This window comes from Poromitra crassiceps (assembly GCF_964638095.1).
Source record: "Poromitra crassiceps genome assembly, chromosome: 1".
Classification (NCBI taxonomy): Eukaryota; Metazoa; Chordata; class Actinopteri; order Beryciformes; family Melamphaidae; genus Poromitra; species Poromitra crassiceps.
This window is the reverse complement of record NC_139623.1, coordinates 8,923,537-8,943,884: the sequence shown is the minus strand read 5'-3', so window position 1 is coordinate 8,943,884 and position 20,348 is coordinate 8,923,537. Positions and strand designations below refer to the sequence as shown.

At 43.4% G+C, this 20,348-nt stretch overlaps 1 protein-coding gene across 1 annotated transcript in view; it reads right to left on the bottom strand.

The window, feature by feature from the left end:
- Positions 1-4,885, bottom strand: part of jazf1b (JAZF zinc finger 1b) — a 38,555-nt gene extending 33,670 nt beyond the window's left edge. Inside the window, exon 1 of the mRNA XM_083641211.1 lies at positions 4,756-4,885. Within this exon, the coding sequence (XP_083497337.1) occupies positions 4,756-4,870 (115 nt within the window). The 5' untranslated portion in view covers positions 4,871-4,885. The remainder of the gene's footprint in view (positions 1-4,755) is intronic.
- Between the last annotated feature and the right edge of the window lie 15,463 nt (positions 4,886-20,348).

The following is a 20,348-nucleotide window of genomic DNA, read 5'->3' as shown; positions in this document are numbered from 1 at the left end:
GCGAAGAGGCACAGACTATATAGTATGCCGAGTGCAGCACCAGTGATTCAATGTAATATTTGAGTCTGGGGAGAAAACACGGTAGGTCGAACTTTTAGCCCTACAGCTGACAGGCAAAGAAGAGTCAAAGACTTGTATAAAATACAAAAAGAGCACTGTGCCAATGCACACAACACAATGATGGCGGCTCACTGTATGCAGCTTGACTGTGGGGGGATTGGGTCATGCCCCCCCACAGGCCTTTCCTATGACAGCACCTTATCCATCACACTACATTGTAGTGTATGTATTGTATTGTAGTGACTACAATCACATGTGGCACTACTTAGTAGGGGTGTCAAAAAGAATCGATTATAAGATTCATCGCGATGCGGACGTGCACGATTCTGCATCGATTAACAAATATCAAAAATCGATTATTAAAAAAAAAAATATATATATATATATATATATATATATATATATATATATATTTTATAATCAAATAAAATAGAATGTAAGTACATGCAGTTGTTTATTTTAATTATGGATCATAATACAATGCAATTCCAAATGCACTTTTATTTTAAAAGTAGCCACACAGTGAGAAAAAAGAAAGTGAGAAAAAATAAATCATGTATTGCGGAAAAAGTGATGCATCGATTTAAGACGCATCGCGATGCATCGTGATGCATCGTTTAATCGAATCGAATCGAATCGTTGACAGATGAATCGTAATCGAATCGAATCGTGAGGCCAGTGAAGATTCACAGCCCTACTACTTAGCATGGGAAATACATGTAGTATCCCTATTCCACATGTATTTCTATGAATCAACACTGTCCAAACCCAACAATAGTATATGTATCTAATGTCATATTTGATATATGATGATAAGATATTACGACGATACGATACGACACCACATGATTTGCATGACCATGCTGCACTCATGTAGACATGGTTGTTGTGAGGTAGAGTCAAGGCCCAGGGCTACATGTTTACCATGGCAACCGCCGCAGTCTCTACCAATCTGCTTCACAACTGTACGTCATTCCCTGCATTCCAGCCATGACACAACTCTGTCTGTCTCTGATGGCTATGAGGTTTTTTGACAGTATCGCATAGTGAGAGGCCTCGGTGTCCATAGCTCTATTCTGCCATGGTCAATATCTTGTAGAACCACCAGTAGACCAACACTACATTAAATTAGGGCTCCACGTTATGCAAAATAAGGCATTTTGCGATTACAGATATTAAGATCACGATATGCGTGGGGTCTGTACCAAACGAGCATGTTCCCTTACGTCTGGATAAGATTTGTAGGCACATTTTACCTCAATAAAATGGCAACTCCTGCAATTTTGATATTGCACTTGGCCATATTGCGATTTCGATATCGATGAATTGTGCAGCCCTAACCAACCCTAACTAAATGGCTTTGAAGGAGTTGTGAAAGAATGACTTTATGGCACGCACTGGTAGTTGATTGATTCTTGCATCCCTCCAAATAATATTATGTCCCTAGATAAATGCAGGCAGGCTGTAGCTGCCTGCAACTATAGATGTAACGGTATGAAAATTTCACATCACGATTATCATGACCAAAATTATCACGGTTATCGTATTATCATGGTATTCATAAGAAATTGCTGAAAATGTTCAAAAAGTACTGAGAGACTCACTGAAATCATTTTACAACGTTTTATATTGAAAACTCAGACCCAAAAAAGGATTGATACACTCACTGAAATCTTTTCTCCAAGGCTGCACGTTTGCATCTGGCAGACGGTTGCCAACTTTGGTTGATGATGGACAGTATTTACCATGTTTTTCAAAGCACTGTAATCACGGAACCACGGTAATCACGGTACCACGGTTTTAATGATAATGAAAATTTGAAATGGTACGGTTATCGTAAGGAATTTGATCACGGTTATCATTAAAACCGGTTATCGTTACCTGCAACACCAGTGTACATGGGAGAGGAGAGCTGTGTGTGTGTGACCTCGGATGACTCACATCCAGTCTATTACCAGAGAGTGGACATTAAATACTACACACACCCCAAAAAGAGCGAGGCGAAAGAGCCCACAGCTGCTGTACAACTCATGATGAAAACCTCTCCTGACAGAACCAAAACAAAAGTGCTGGGCTGGCATGTTTGTACAGATTGGCCCGAAGACGTTCAGGGATGGACTGGGCCAAAGAAATCAACCGTGCTACTCCCTAAAAACACTAAAGCTGTTAATGAGTAATGAGTAAGAGGACTCAAGGGAGATGAAGAGAGAGGAAACATGAGAAAAAAGTGGAAGACAACACAAGCAAAACACGATCTAGCCTAGGTTATGTAGATGATGTCACAGATGATGCCATCCAGTTAGCGGCTGGTGCATTTTTGTCCAGGGAGGGCGCTATAGGCCTGGACAATGGGGTTGAAATCAATATGATAATCATAAGGATTATTCTCAATATCAATATCATATGTCACGTATGCAAAATCAGTGTTCATCTCATTGAACTGAATGGTGATGTCAAACAAACCTTATATTTTCAAATAATATTCCTGCCATGTTACTTAAAAACTTTGATCAGTTTTTAAGTAACATCATCAATTTAGACAGCAAAAATGTCACTATTAAAATAACTTCATATCATCACGATGATTCCACTGAAAGACAACAATAATAGGCTATTGAATTATCGTCCACTCCAGCCCTAAATCAAGCCAGTAGTAACGGACGTTAGGCTACTAGCTACTAGAAACGAGTGTATATTCTTCCTCTGTCTGTAGCCTGTTGTTTAATGGCGAGCTCAGGGTGATCCGGACCAAGCTCTTTCACTCGATGCTTCTCCTGTAAATTCCGTCTCTCAAACGGCGTCGTTTTGAGTGACTTCACAGAATTTTCTTTCTCCATTCTTGCAAAACGTCTTGTGTGTTTTATGGCAGTTGAAAACAAACTTCTTTGCTTCGCGCGCGTGCTGCAAAGCCGTCAGCGTGGGACTGCTACTAGTGTTTATATACTGCGTCGCTACCCTATGGTAGCTACCCATCTACGTAGCCTAGCCTACGTCACGACACTCACTCTACCTGACCCCACCTCCACCCGGTCGCTAGATACGTGCGCTCAGAGCCCTCCCAAATCTCTTTGTTTTTGAGAGTGAACAGCGCATGTGCAACTTCACAGATCATGATACTCTAATGATCTGCACTGGTGGAAACCAGAAGTAAACCGGAAGTCCCCGGACGGCGTCAGTGGCAATTCGGTGCAAGAAAATATTGACCCAAAAACAGTACACATGTAGATAATTGTGAATCTACATATTTATTGCAGATTATATACTCACTATCTAATATTCACCTCGCTCATTAAAAAAAATATATAACATTTTATTTCCCCCTCTTTCATGTGGATAGACAGGTGGACAGTAGGTGGGGCGGCGCCCTGGCGCCCTCTAGTGGCCGGCCGCTACTGATGCCATCAGTGATGTCACTTGAGCAATTGTCATCAGTGATGTGCTGCAGCATCCATTTATGGTAGGAGCTGGCAAGTGGTAAACGCGTCATCTCCGACTCCGACCTACGTGTGTTCGAGCTTCAGGCTTCAAGTCGCAAAATCATGGATGCTAATAGCCGTTAGTTGTCTAAGCTAACAGCTAATAACAACATTAACGTTTAGTTGTATGGGTTTAACCAACTACTGTAGTGGTATTCTGATTGGTCTGAAAGTAGGCTTTCAGACCAATCAGAATACCAATAAAGTAATTGGTTAAAAACAGGAAAGAAAAGAAAAATGCGTCAAAAATGTGTTTTGAATTCTTACAATCGTGTGCGCCATGTTGAAATGACGTCAAATGACGCGATGGGAGCAACTGGGGGTTGAGAAATTATACCCAAGTTTGGGAGTCGGAACTCCCAGTTAACGTGGCATTTTATTTGATTTTTGCTAGTATTGGCAATTTGCCAATTGCCAGTTATGAACGAATGCAGCATCACTCGTGCAATTACGATGTCATCAGTGATGTCACTGACATTGGTATGAGTGGTGTCATCAGTGATCATGTCATCAGTCACTGATGTCACTCAAGAAATGATTGTTGACAGTCATGTCAATAGTGACATCATCAATGCTGTCATAAATCAGCGATGATGTCACAATCACTGATTATGTCATACCCACTGATGATATGATATTGTGACATCATCAGAATAGATCATTGGAATAGATCAAATGCATCAATTCAATACAGTCAAGACATTGATTAAAGGGGAGTAGCAATTGATTAGTGGCGGTGATGCAGTGTGATGACAAACTAAGAAGAGAGCGTCCTCCTTACTACCTTGCAAGTGTTATGATTATGATTTAGTTAGATCGGATCTGTGTTTTCATTGGCTTCTGCAGCTGCAAGTCAACTCCTCCTGACGCTTTTAAAGGCATCTCCGCGCGGGCCTTGCGCATCCGCATATTTCGCGCAACCCAGCACGACACGGCGCAGTGAAATTGTCGGCTCAGCTCGTCTCGACACAGCGGTGCTTGTGGTATGTTGCAGCCAAACAATGAACAGGTGTCGCATCTCATACCATGACGCAAATGATGAATAGCAATAGCAGTATCTAGCGTTACATAAAAGATAAATAGCTACCACACCTAGCAACAGGGTTGTCAGGACGCAGGAAGTAACTTGCCTGCTCGCTAGCCACTTCTTGCTAGCTCTGCAAACCTCAGCCATTGCAGAGTACAGCGCATATTACCCGCCGTGGGCTCGACAGCTTACCGATGTGGTTATCCTCGATGTGCACGATAAGCTCGGCCAGAGACTCGAAGTGAAGACCGCAGCCCCCAAACCTGCATGTGTTGGAAAAGAAAGAAGCAGCGGCGATGCCAGTCATGGTCCCTGCTGCATTGGGAATGAGCGCAGCAGCAGCGGAGAAGCAGCACAGGCAGACAGCGATGTAAACAGCTGGAGCGGCTCAGGGGCGGCGCGTGGCAGACAGGAAGTAATGCGAATTTGCCTCAAAGCAAAAGCGTAAAATGTGTCACCTTTGGGGGAAATTTCTAGGGTGGAGACTGGAGACGATGCGCCCAGCGCCCATCTCACGATTTGCGTCACAAATCGCTGATGATGTCACTGATGATGTCCAACAACACCCGCCCGCGGTGATATCATACCCAATGATGATAGTATACAGTCAGCAGAAGAGGGAGGCGCTGCATGGATCTGATGGCTCATCTGACAGGTGCTCATTAGTGGGCCAGGTAATAGTATAGACAAGTTAACCAGACCCTGATGAAGACCTAGCAGGTCGATACGCGTTGGTCTGTCTATTTGCCTCAATATCATCCATCTGAAGAATAAACATTCAAAAGAATAATACAAAATGTAAAACTATAGCCTACTAAACAGGGGCTGACCACGGGGCTCACACGGTGGGTAGAGGCAGCGCCGTGCCGCGGAGTGAAATCAGTTTCTGGCAGCAAATCGCTTTTTGGCACAACACCCGGACTGGGGCTGGGCAAATGTGTGTAACGCGTCTGGAGGACGACCAGGAGGCAGGACTGAAAAGCAGTGTAGGTCACGATGACGGCCTGGACAAAGGCGATGCAGCTCTGGAGTTCGGTCTGCATGCTGGCAGCAAAGGCGGAGCTGCAGCAATCCGCTGAGCCTGAGACAGTCCAGGCTTACATACTGACCCAGGTCCATGCAGGAAGCTAGCAGGCCAAGAAGCAGGCTGAGACAGAGCGAAACAGGCTGGAGGCTAGCAAGCTGGGGGAAAGCAGGCCGGGAAGCAGGCTGAGACAGAGCGAAACAGGCTGGAGGCTAGCAAGCTGGGGGATAGCAGGCCAAGAAGCAGGCTGAGACAGAGCGAAACAGGCTGGAGGCTAGCAAGCTCGGGGATAGCAGGCCAAGAAGCAGGCTGAGACAGAGCGAAACAGGCTGGAGGCTAGCAAGCTCGGGGATAGCAGGCCAAGAAGCAGGCTGAGACAGAGCAAAACAGGCTGGAGGCTAGCAAGCTGGGGGATAGCAGGCCAAGAAGCAGGCTGAGACAGAGCGAAACAGGCTGGAGGCTAGCAAGCTCGGGGATAGCAGGCCAAGAAGCAGGCTGGAGGCTAGCAAGCTGGGGGGATAGCAGGCCAAGAAGCAGGCTGACACAGAGCGAAACAGGCTGGAGGCTAGCAAGCTGGGGGATAGCAGGCCGGGAAGCAGGCTGAGACAGAGCGAAACAGGCTGGAGGCTAGCAAGCTGGGGGATAGCAGGCCAAGAAGCAGGCTGAGACAGAGCGAAACAGGCTGGAGGCTAGCAAGCTGGGGGATAGCAGGCTGGGAAGCAGGCTGACGGCACCTACACACCGCTCGTGATAAATTCGCATGAACTCGCACTCGCCCAGTAAGCCCTGCCCCGCTGCTACAGCGTGGTTGGCTGCCTTGCTGTATTTCCGTCTTCAATTGGTCGATTTCGAAATGCCCCTCCTTCCCTCACTACCATCTTGTCGCTCACCAGCTTGCAAAGCATGCTGGGATACCTGGCTTCAGGTCAGGAGGGGTCAAAACCGAAATATAGCAGGCCGGGAAGCAGGCTGAGACAGAGCGAAACAGGCTGGAGGCTAGCAAGCTGGGGGATAGCAGGCCGGGAAGCAGGCTGAGACAGAGGGAAACAGGTTGGAGGCTAACAAGCTGGGGGATAGCAGGCCCGGAAGCAGGCAATCAATGGATGCTGAGGAAACTCTTGGCACACTTGGCAATGGACTCTTCAGCCAAGGCCTTGCAGATACTTTCCCTGAGTGCCATATTCAAAGCTGCCCTTCCACAACAATCCATGATGCACAGGGGGGTATCAGACAACTCTCCGCCATCTGTCTGCTGGGACCATTGCTGGCTGGTTTGTGCTGTCAGGGATCAGCACAAGGCAGGGTTGATGCAGAGCAGGTGTGGAGGGAAGAAGTACAGAAGGGAGGAAAGTCTGTGGGCATATGGTGGACAGGTGGAGAATGGCATCTGTATTTCGTGATGAAAGATGAACAAACCACATACCAAAAAACAGGATATTTTAGGCTATCTTGATAACTTCCTTCTTACCTTAGCAGTGGCAACATTAGGCTATTCTTAATGGTTGCAATGGTAGCTGCATGTCACCTTATTGTCATATGCTCTCTCGTAACGGACAAGCCCGTCTTTTATTGTCACACGAACACCACAATACATGCATGCGGCCACAACACACTCATGCTGACGGTGGCCGGTGAAAAGTGTCCTCTGCATTTAACCCATCCATGCATGTCCTTTCCTCCGAGGGGCAGGCCAGGAGCAGTGGTCGCTTTCTCGTACAGCGCCCGGGGACCAACTTCGGATGTTGTCGTCACTGGTCGGATGACGATCTGATCTTCTGCATGTTTTTAGTGGGGGGCTTATATACGGAGGAACCCCCTGGGGGAGCACGGGGAGAACATGCAAACTCCACACAGAGAGAAAGGCCCTTACGACGAGATACCCCACCTGGGCAGTAGGCACTGAAGATATGGGGGGGAACACAACCACAGCGCTCACAGTGTCCCAGGCGAGAATCGAACTCAGGACCTTCTAACTGTGAGGCGACAGCGCTACCGACTGCGCCACCGTACCCCTGCTGCTGCGTTCAAAAGAGCTTGTGTTTACCTTGAATACGAGACGGGAAGTTGTGTACACACACGTTTGGCATTCAAGTGGTCACATCGTGAACATGCGCAGTTGACTAGAAGCCACCAAGGCAAACAATGTACAGTAGCTACCACTAACTAGTGAGTGGCTAACTACGTTAATGCAGAATATGCAAAGGCATAATGACAGAGGAAACAAGATGAGACTTTTGAGAATATCAACATGTTCCTCAGACATATGACTAGGAAAAGCTCTATACAGCTAAAATGTCAATATATTTACTTTCCATCAACGTCCATGGCACCCGGCATTTTGTGAAACGTTACAGGCACGTCACAAGTCGTGATTTTCGAAGCTTTCACAAAGATTCGACATACCAAGTCATGAATACCACATGAGGGGGCCGTTAAAGTGGATTTATGTCCTCACGGTAAACACGACCCCAATTGAACGCAGCAATAGACAATATGACATCATCAGTGATCATGTCATCAGTTATGATGTCATCAGTTATGTCACTTGAGCAATTATGATGTCATCAGTGTCTGTCACAAATCACTTACACAGAGAAATTGTGATGTCATCGGTAAAGATATCATCAGTGAGTGTCTTGAGTGTTGTCATCAGTGATAAAGTCATCGGGGTGAAATCATCAGCTTATATGCTAAAACACAGTGATGATGTCATCGGTGATGTCAGTCAAGCAATTTTTATGTCATCAGTGAAAGATGTCATCAGTGATTGTCATCAGTCTTGACATTGTGACATCATTGACACAACTTGTTCAACTAGCATGCTCAGCCTGAGCAACATCGTGTGTGTGTGTGTGTGTGTGTGTGTGTGTGTGTGTGTGTGTGTGTGTGTGTGTGTGTGTGTGTGTGTGTGTGTGTGTGTGTGTGTGTGTGTGTGCGTGCGTGCGTGCGTGCGTGCGTGCGTGCGTGCGTGCGTGCGTGCGTGCGTCCGTGGGCCGACAGAGTGACTTATAGAGCTGCTGCCCAGCTATGCTGTGTTCGCCAAAAAGTTTTATTTTGAAATGTCTTTATTTTTTTAGATTTTTTTTAATCAACATCATGCTGATGATGGCAGATGAATACTATGAGGCAGTCCTTTGATTTTTAATTACAGTATGGGCTAACCCATCCTCTACCAACATGAAGTGCATCACAAAAGCACACAGGTCAGATCTGAAAGAAAGAAACAAAGAAACAAAGAAACAAAGAAAGAAACAGAAAGAAACAAAGAAAACATACACAAGCTATTTACTGCAGAGGGAACCAATAGGAATGGTGTTGCAGATAAGGAAGTCATTGCTACAATGAATGCTACAGCCTGATGGGATTTTATTTACACATGCAATCTAATGTAAATGATTTAATTGTGGTATATAGTCTAATATTACAATGCAAGCAGCTCTGTTGAATCTTTGGCAATCCACAAGTAGCCTAGTTAACTTTAAAAAATACAAATCTTGCAGCTCTTTCTTATGTCCACAGTGTGGCAGTGTTGGTCAGTACATAAATGAGAGTCTTTGTTCTTTGTATACACACCATATACACACTCATTTCATGGTCTAGAATTATCCCAAACTTTAGCCTGTGCATAAATCATACAGTAGTAATGCAACGCTGAAGAGAGCAGTTTCAAAGATATTTTAATCAATTTCTGCCTCATGATCTTAATATCTACATGGATTCAGTATCATCAAGATCAATCAATGCATTGTGCATTGATGTTAAATGATTTTATTCATTCAAAATGATTTTAGGATTGAGGCAGGCTGGAAGACATTAAACAACACATACGGTTATTGACATTGTGATTGATATGTTAGGTGCTCTCGGTCCTCAAAAGTGTTTGCGTTACCAGCTGGCTCATATTGCTATAGATTAAATTATTATTTATTAATTATGACTATAATTATTTAAGTTAAAGGTCACAATGTAAGTATGGAATGTGTGTGCAAGTTCCACTCAAAGTGCTACTTGGATTGACAGATATATGAAAGATATATAATTACACAAATTAAAATCTAGGGTCGAGACCCTGGACATGGTGCGCCATCGTTCCGCGAGCTCGCAGACACAGCTCGCATGCTACGCATGCTCACCCGGTCTCGCCCGCTATGCGGGCTCGCATATATACGCAGCTCGGCTGCTGCGGGGCCACTGATGACATCACAACTACCCGAGTGACATCACAGTTACGCAATTGTGAGCCGCGCCAACTTTTGCCCAGGAAGTGATGATGCCAAAACGTGACTTACACCGCTACCCACCTCACTGTTGATGTCACTTCCCTCACTTTCGTGACTGACAGACAGACACAGGGACACCGCCCACCCACCCACTTAGCCAATTTGAATAACTACTAAGATGTGTGTCTTTTTGCACAGCTGTTGTGTGTGGAACAGGAGTGGACATCATGCCAACACGTGCAAGACGATGTGGACACTACAGAAAGGTAAATGCACGGCACTGGTATTTAGACATTTGTAATTGTGAGTTTACAGTCTGTTAAAGATGTGTCATCTCATTCCAAAAGGGGTCAGATCCTACTGCCAATGGATGAAAACGGCACTTTGAAAATACAACATTATAAGATTAACTAACTTCAACAGTCTGCTGTTACTTTCCGTGTCACGTTTATTGGCATGGACCAGCCTTGGGTCTGCGCCTAGTGGTGGTGTAATGGTTCTTCAGTGAGCCCAGCCCCAGTTTCAGATCAGGCACCACGGTGCTGGTAAAGCCATTTTTCCAGGGATGCTGGAGAGCAGTGTGGGATATGACTTTGAAAGCATTACATCACATTCAGCGCCCTGTTGCAGCAAGTTGATGGCGGCATTTGAAATGTTGGCATTGCCTATCCACACTTATTTATTGATGATCGCTCTTGATGAGCAAAGCTGCAACTAATCACTACTCCTCAGTTTGTTATAGCCCATAAAACCAGATGAGGTAATAGATTCATTTGTGATTTTCTGCGCGAGAGATTTACTCAATAGGTTGTTTAACCTCAATGTGGAAACACACATACAACATACTACATGAAGACAAATCAGATTTGATTGAGCTGCTGTTAAGTGACTAAATCCTTTTGCCCTCTTTGAGCTGCCCAACTACTTCATTCACTCACTGTTAGTGAAAGTATACAGACGCACACAGTACTGCACTCCCTCACGCTATCAGATGTTCTACAAGTTCCTCAACACCCAGCAAACCCATCAAAGTCAGCATCATGGCTTGAACATTTTCCAGATCAAAGACTCCCCCGGAACTCCAGCGTTTATATCAAGTTCAAATCCTCATTGTGTTTATTTATGAATTGCCAACTGGGAAGTTAACAGAGCAGATTTTTACCAAGGTCAATTATAATGCGAGGCATAATACAATGGCGAAATCTTTCCACAAATGAAGTATAATCTCATGGAAGACATAAGATGATGTGATGTTTATGTAAATATTATTCAAGATTCATAGTCATATTGGACTTAGTGCAGTATGCAGCGCAACAAACATCAATAGCAGAAGATGGAGCAAACAGAAAACAATATTGAATTATAATTATTTATTCATTCATTCATTCATTATGTCATTCATTATGTCATGTCATTCATGCACAACTTAATTCAAATCAATTCTCAATAACTGTCAAACTAAATGAATGCCTGCAAAACTGTTTACAGTTACTGATTTTGACAGTTACATTTATACTACTGATTTTGACAGTTACATTTATACTACTGATTTTGTAATCATACAAAGCTGTTTGAAAATCGGTTCCTTTAATCTAATCAAATGGTTTGTCCACAGCAGTGAAGGCACCTTGATCTAAAAAAAAAAGCACCTTGGTGTATTTGTTCCTTCAATGGAATATTCCCTGCATCTTCCAGTGAAAGGTCAAGGGGTCACTCTGCATTATGCATTATGAAGTGCCCCAAACCCTGATTGGGATTTCTCAAAGATATGATTTTTTATTATTTATTTATTTATTTATTATAAATTATATCAGTTGGGTTGAGACAACTAGTAGATCTGATAAACACAATACTTGTGCACCTTTTGAGAAAAGCATTAAATGTCTCACATAGTTAGTGAATACCATGAGGTTTATTTTCAGATGTGGAGGGAAGTCCTATTTGACCTCATATCCAAGATGGCCACCAATCCCCTGGGTCTAATGTTCAAATGTGCTTATAACAGCTGTGCACTTTTTGAGAAAAGCATGAAATGTCTCACGTAGTTAGTTAGTGAATACCATAAGGTTTATTCTCAGATGTGGAGGGAAGTCGGATTTGATCTCAAATCCAAGATGGCTGCCATTTTCCCAGGTCTAATGTTCAAATGTGCTTATTATGTAGGCTACAGACTCACACGGTGAAAACAATACCAGCCCCACTTTTGCGGCTGGTATAGCATTTATTTCATGGGCTCATCTTGGGACATTGAAAACACTTACAAAGGTTTCAGCAATGGCCTTCATCAGTGAGCTCTAAACAATTAATGCTCAAAAGTCACACTTGCAATGATTCATTTGAATACATCTTTAAGAAACTTCATAGGAACAACATTCACTCTGTTTTTTGTCCTCCAGGCGGTGTGTAAACAAAGGTATTACATGCTGGCGGGAGTTTGTTGGATGTGAGGAAAGCATAAAACTTAACGTGCAATTGGTCTAAATTGGTATCTTCCTTCTCCTGCCTGAGGCATTGTAAAGAAAGGCACGCAGCATTACTGAGAGCCCAACACCTCAACGTTTCCATCCCTGCAGGCACACGCATCTTTGCTCTGTGTATGGAAAGCAGTAAACAACGTGAGACAGGTCCATCGTGAGACAATGTGAGACAGTTCGATCTATCTGCAAGATCAAACAGAGCAGTTTTCATCTTCGATAGTTGAGCAGAAATCAAATATTTCTGAGTGGATTTGATTCACAAAACAATGAAAAGCTCCACGTGAAACGACATAATTATTCCGCCTCTTGTGCCTGCTTGTACACTTGCTTCAACAAAGCATCCTCTGTGGTGCTGCTAGTTAAAGTGCTAATCTTCTCAAGGTGATCTTTCGCCAAAGCCTTGCAGAAAGGTATAATAGTAAAAGGTTTAGTATAATATAGATCACATCTCCTTTAGTGTGGGTCATTGACCCAAACTGTATCGGCTCTTTCCACCCTTAATAGTGTGCTCCTCTGGGAACATCGTGTTTGGATTGGTTGGGAAATATATTGGCAATAAAGAGACAAAAGGATGTCATAAACGTTGATTAAAGCTCTGCTTAAAAGAGCGAGGCGGAGAAGCTCTTGAGTTATGGGGGCTTTTCAGACTGCGTTATTGTTTCAGTGACAGAGCTCTTAGTGCGTCTCGTGGTAAACATCTCTCACTGCATGGAGACTCATCAATCCCTGGAGCCCAGGATAGCTTCACTGCCGTCGTCTGTGGCCCGAGAACTCCAACAGGTCACACACAGATCCAGCATGAAGGGTTTGTACTCGAAGCTGTTTAAATCTCTTCTAATGTGCAGAAGCTGACGCACACATTTCATAGCGCCCGGGCTTTGTGGAGGAAGTGTTAGTGGCATTGTCTCAGGCATGTGCACATGAACGGGTTAATGATGGCGCTGAAGGCGTTATGCAAAAAGTCACTTGTGACGCATTTGAGAAAGATTACTTTTTTTTTGTTAAGTATAGAAAAGAGTATAAAAAGTACGAGTGAGGATATCAGCGAAGTAGAGTTGTAATAGCAAAGTCAGTGAGCTGTTTAGTCCTCTTGTGCCTAATAGACCGCCTAACAGTAATGTAGCTCAAATACTCTGAAATATGAAGTATGTGTCACTGGACAAGAGGCAGCTTCCAATCACAATGTCAGACACAGTGTGCCTGTACAAATGCACCAGCACAGCAGTCTGTCTATAGACCATATGTACCCTAACAGAGTCAGGGTGCCTGTACAAATGCACCAGCACAGCAGTCTGTCTATAGACCGTATGTACCTGTACAAATGCATCAGCACAGCAGTCTGTCTATAGACCGTATGTACCTGTACAAATGCACCAGCACAGCAGTCTGTCTATAGACCGTATGTACCTGTACAAATGCATCAGCACAGCAGTCTGTCTATAGACCATATGTACCCTAACAGAGTCAGGGTGCCTGTACAAATGCATCAGCACAGCAGTCGGTCTATAGACCTTATGTACCTGTACAAATGCATCAGCACAGCAGTCTGTCTATAGACCTTATGTACCTGTACAAATGCATCAGCACAGCAGTCGGTCTATAGACCTTATGCACCCTAAACAGTTAAGCTTTTTAATGTGTGCATAAAACTCCTGCCTGACAGAAACACCATGGAGTGTCTTTGTTTGACTGCAGAGCTGTTTGCTTGATGGATGTGGGACGATAAGCTGTCCATCCTTTGGTACCTCCTGCATCAATTCACCTCACTCTGCAGCTATGGGAAGAATAACCTCCTGCATCAATTCACCTCACTCTGCAGCTATTATAGAAGAATATTCACTTTTTTGTCTCTGCAATGCCATGTCTTAAATCCAACTTTTAGAGGCCAACATAAATCCCCCACCCGTTATGTATTTACTCAGAGTGGCTCCATTATTTCTGATTGACAGAGGGGAGAAATCAGAGGGGGTGGGAGAGGGGGGGGGGGTGTTGCATTAGCCAACTGCAGTTTCAGTTTATATCATATCATTATAATATTGTAATACCCTCTTTTGCTGCTATATTATTATTATACTGCCTATCAATCAAGCGGTGCAATATGGTGCTATCTGACCTTACTGGACTGTACTTGAATACAAGAGGCCAATAAAGGGCGGTATAAAGGCAATATGGACACTGCACAGACTTACCCCAAAACCCTTATGTGTGCGGTGAACTTTGAACTTTGACTATTAGGTTGTGTTGTAAGACATCTGTCCCTGTATGTGCAGGAGTGGCTGCGGCCCTAATTTCACTGCTCATTAGGCTACTATGTGATGCTGTATGTGACAATACAAATCTTCAATCTTTAATTCTAGGTAGCCTACTTGAAGTGACAGGATTAAATGAATGCCATATTGCCATATTGTGGTATTAAGTCTTAGTATTGTAAGTGATGCAAGAGAGCCAATTGCAAATAGCTGTTCTTATTTGACACTTTTAGCCTAGTTCACTGAGGTCTGTGTGCTGGCGAAGTTTATGAAACAGTTCATTCAGGATGCAATCATATAGGCTGCAGTGAGCTTTGGCTGGCTAAATTGGTCAACAGAGAGATTGAAGCTCCAGGCCAGCTATCATGAGCTATGTGCCACACCCACTTCAAGTCCAGCAGTGTCCATGCTCCATGCCTGCTGCCTGTGGGCGTGCACTTGCAAACTCCGCCCTGCTTTGCGCCGCCTCCTCCAAGCGGACCGCAATGATTTAGAAGTTCAGGAATCCCACGTGACGTCACCCAGGGGTGACGTTATGCTTCTCTAAATAGAACGTATTGTAATCTTTTCTCAGTCCAACGTGGTTTCTTCTGGGAGACTGCTTCACATTTTCTACACTTGTTTGGTAAGTCAAAGTCATCATTTGACCATGCAGGAGACCGTGCATGTGCCGTGGCACATTTGTTCTGTTAGTTTTGAACCGTTCCTTCTTACTTTTTCCCCCCTCTTTCGTGCAACAGCTTGTTCTGCTCGCGTATGGGACGTCCCGGGCAAGATGTTTTTTTTTCTCTTATTCTCTGCTCATTCATGCATGCAACTAAATGAGACTCGTCTTGTGTTTTGCGTCCATTGGAGTGACATGCGTTGTCATCTCACTCCAGTGTCCGTGCGTGTTGTTGGCCTATCTATCTGTTGACTGTTGAAGTTGAGCGCGGAGTCAAGTGCTGCTGCCCGCTGCTCTGTCGCTCTCTCTCTCGGTCTGTCTGTCTGTCTGTCTGTCAGGTAGCAGCGGATGCAAGTCTGCAGGAATTCACCTCCAGCCCGAGGCAAAGGAAAGGAGACGCGTGAATAGAATGGAGCATTGTGATGAACGTTGTAAATGATGTTCTCGTCATCACACTTCATATCATGCATAACATAGGCATTACAATCTGACAAAGCGTTTAGTTTCCTTCTAAAAGCCGCAAGAGGTCTCTCTGCATCATTGTCATGCTTGTCCCATCTAGGGATATACGCAGAGCCGGTGTCCGGACTGACTGCTGCGTGATGCGGTTTACCAATGATCACCTCCGACATGATAGCCTGGCGCTGTTGCTGTTATTGGAGTTAAAAGAAGACTGCTATACTCCGTATATGCCTAATACATCTATGCTCATTTTCTCTTGAAGAAGAGGAATGTAACCAACATGACGTCATGCTGCAGACCAGTCGATATTTGATTAACCGCTCTGAGATGTTGAGGGTTTCAATGCTGACGAGGCGCGCTTGTGGCTACGGGCTGAAAAAACCCGAAAGATGTTTTAATCTTTTGATGACTCTCCAGCAGCACTGTCTGTCATTATGAGGCCCGCCGCCACTCTTGTGTTAGCAATAAGCACTTGTTTCCCCTGCGCCATTCTTTAATATGCTGCTATTATGATTGTGTTGTGTTTTGTTGTAGCCCTGCTGTAGTTTTAGTCTTTGTTGTCCCTCTGTTGTTTTATTTACCGGTTGTGTTATAATAATAACAACACTTGATCATGGTAGGCGCTTTACGTTTAATCGTAATAGCTGAGCCATTAATAATTGTTATTGCTTTCAAAAATATATTGAGGGAAAATCTCAGAAAACTAAGATAAAAAATAAAAATTGATGCATTATTAACTTTCACATGTATTTCAGACTAGGAAGCTACACTGTTTCAAAGTAGAATTAAGTACAATGAAATGAAAGCAAGTTTGAGACACTGAGAAGAAGTTGTAGGCGATTTCTGGCTTTCTTTGAGCCTGTAAAAGCTTTCTTCTCTTTTGCCATCTGGATATTCAGGATATGTGGTTATTATCCTTAATGCAATTTACAATTTTCATGAGAAAGTATTAACTTAACTTATTATTAAAAAAAAGTTTGTTATGTCAAATCTGGAAAATCTGAGTAGCCTATAATCATACTGCACATTCTACCGAAGGACCTATAGTCCAGGCACTGGACATGGGAAATAATCCAGGCACAACATAAAATGAGACGAGCGCAAAATAGCAAAGACTGAGTGTGTTGTTTAGTAGGCTAACTGATGCAGATCTAACTTCTACACATCCAATGTTCAACTTGATTAGGGTCTAACTGCTTTCCTCCTTGCAATGGACATTTCAAATGCAGCCAGTTTGTTTGCATGTGCTCAAGGTGAAATATTCCTCTGTTAATGGTTATGATAAAGTAGTAGCCTAAGTAATGCAAGTCGTTTAAATGTCAGGAATTATATTAGAAATTACTCAGTGAACAGCACAAACAATCACAGTTTGGCCTAAATTCTAATTATGAGATCAATATATGTTTTATATCTGTCCCTCTGCACTTTTTTTACTATAGCAGTCCCGTCTGCACTCATGCTTGTTCCTCCTTTTCCCATGACAAACATACAGCTACTGTATATATGTGAATACTTTATAGACTCCAGTGAATATCAAGTCTATTATGTGCAGCGTCGGTGCCATGATGGCCCTTGTGAGGGGGTGCATTGTGTGTATTTGTTATCGTTTACATGAATTACGGTAATTGATAGTTATTGATGTTTACCTCTCAGCGGCCTTTTGGTCACTCATTCAGGTCTATAGAGCAGAAATCCACTGTACACATTGTCTAAGAGGGCCGGTGTTAGCTGCCTCAGGGGTTCGCCGTGATCCCACCTTGAACCTGCGCCTGTCAAAGGCCCAGGCCAGGGAGACGGAGGTTTGAGTTGCTGTAACCCCGTATGGCTTTGCACCCCCCCCCCCCCCCCCCATCCGCGCTTTTCCTCACCATATTGTTTAAATTCTAATATGGGGTCTACCTGGAGAATTCCTCCCCAGTTCCTCTTGAAATCGAACTCCGGGCCCTAATCCTTCCCCTCCCTCACATCAGGATATAGTTAATGTAAAGTGTAAGCAAATTTCCTCTGCTAAACTAAAACATCTATATCAAATGAGAGCCAAGTGCCCCTTCCAAGGAAAGGGCGTTGAGTACTGATCATTTGAAGTGTGAAAGCTATTGGATAATTGGCAGAGGCATTCACAGAATTCATGTTTGGGTGTTATAACTTATATGCGTCATATGGTTTGGATTTCCTGTGAATGTGATGAAATGACCTGGGCCTTTTTGATTTCCTGGTAACTGTGATGAAATGACCTATAGGCCTTTTTTTAGAAACAGGAAGATAAAGGAACTCATTCATGGGTCCAGTTTTTGCACAATCCCTGTCCTGATATAGACACAATCAGTTCTGTCATATCAGTGCTATAGTGATTTTGTGGTTTGTTGTTAAGGTTTGGACTTAGAAAGACCAAGGGATTTACATACAAGTAGGTGTTGAACAATAATTAGTTATGCCTGAAAATGTTTTTTTTTTTTTTTGGAAACAAGTGAAAATGATATGCAAGTAACTTTATTTGAGATAAAATTGTGGCCTTAAATGTTGGTTGAAGCCATGACCAATCAGCGGCATGCACGTGCAAACTTTCAGAAGTCGTGGTTCTTGTACATGCCATCGTCCCTCATCGTCTCTATGTGCTCAATGTCCAGAACTTCATTAGTAATGTTAGTCGTGTTTGGAATCTGAAGTAAACAGCTTTCACTTTGAGCGTTCATTGTGTCAAAGCAGACCAGGTGAGAGTCCAGGGGCCCAGTGGAAGAGCCGGAGTGGACTGATGAAAGAAGGAGAAAACCAGTGCTCATTGCTCTCTGACAGAGAGACCCTGTCCAGACCATTTTCTGCAGGCTCAGTCATGAAGTATAGCTTGTTAGGAAAACAGCACTGCTTAGCATAACACAATATTTGAATGTTTTGACTGTGCGAGAGGAAATAGTCTGTACCCGTGAAAAAGACAAGCATGTATATAGTGTGAAGGTATTCATGCTCAACACTGCCTTATATTTCTTATGCCTTCAAATAGCCATATAGTGTGTGTGTGTGTGTGTGTGTGTGTGTGTGTGTGTGTGTGTGTGTGTGTGTGTGCGTGCGTGCGTGCGTGCGCGTGTGCGTGTGTGTGTGTGTGTGCGTGTGCGCGTGTGTGTGTGTGTGCGTGTGTGTGTGTGCGTGTGTGCATGTATGTGTGCGTGCGTTAGAGAGACTGATAGATGGGGATGATATGGTAGAGTACCATATGACCATGAATATAAGTTCCGTCAATCATCTCTCATGTATTAATTATTAGATTCTTAACAAACCCATTTGAAGCATTGTCATCTGTATAAGCAATACTGCAAGATGGAGTGAGTACAAAACAATAGAAGTTATGTTGTTGCCCTCTTTTTTTGCCAAACTTTGCTTTTGAGGTATTGAATAAAAAAGCTCCGTCTATATGCTATTTCAAGGATGGGCAACTTTGATGATAGAGAGGGCCACATAAAAATGTCCTCGCTACCAGAGGGCCAGATTTTGCTGAGGGTTGGGGGCCGAACGGCGCCAGCGCGAACAATTTGGGGCATTTGAAGCTACGTTTAGAGGAATAACTAAATTAAAATGAACTTACTGTTAATTTAAATTAACAGTTGTGATGTCATTATTCAGTCTTAACCAAAAAATATTTGATCCTTTTCTCACTCACTCCTATGTCACCACCTGCTCTCCCTGCAGGGCTTGAAATTAACTTATTTGACCACCTGCCAATATGGCTGCTAGATTTTAAAGTTACCAGCTAATTAGAATTTCCACTAGCCAAAATGTTTTTCTTGAAATAAACCAGAATATGAGTGGGTTAATTTAAGCATAAGTATCAGTAAGTGGCCCGGGATTCTCAAAGCCTGTGTTGAGGGTCACATAAGAACAAAAATGCACTCTTGAAGCGAAATAAATCCAAAACCAACAAGTTAATTATTTAAATTTTTACTTCAATGTAGAACAGTCATTTCTTACACATGAGATTAGTTTTAGCCTTTTAGTCATAAAGATTATTTAAAGATATTCCATATTCCAGACTGAAATGCTATAACAGAAGTGGAGTATTGGCCAGAATGACATGAACATTTGGACACTTATTCAGTGAGTATCTTGCATGCATCATCAGGTGCACTGTAAAAAAAAAAAAAAAAGTTTTGTTTTTTGTTTTTGCAATTCGAGCGGGCCACACAGTTGCCAGTTGCCAGTTGCCTAGCCCTGTGCTATATATTCACCTCCTAGGCGTTAATCAAATGGTTTGTTAATGCTTAATTAACTTACAGGAGTGCAAAAGGAGAGTCCATAACTCTGTAGACACCCTGGTCATTCACATGCTCCTGTCATTGTCACTTGCGGTGCATGCCGGTGTCTGCGTGAGTGCTGGCATGTTGGTGTATTTGTGCTGGCGGTGGTGTGTGTCACGGTGATGGGGATCTAGTTTACACTGAGGTGAACTGGGCAGTGATATGGCTCCATCAAAGAGACACGCACTCTGTCTGACACAACAGGCAACAGTCACTCAGTATGATATTAGAGACAAGAAAGACACTTGAACGCTCTCTAAGAGGTACTGTACAACACTGCCTCTTGTGGCCTGGGATGTACTATTGCATCTCAGGGGGGGCAATCTTATCTATCTATCTATCTATCTATCTATCTATCTATCTATCTATCTATCTATCTATCTATCTATCATCTATCTATTAT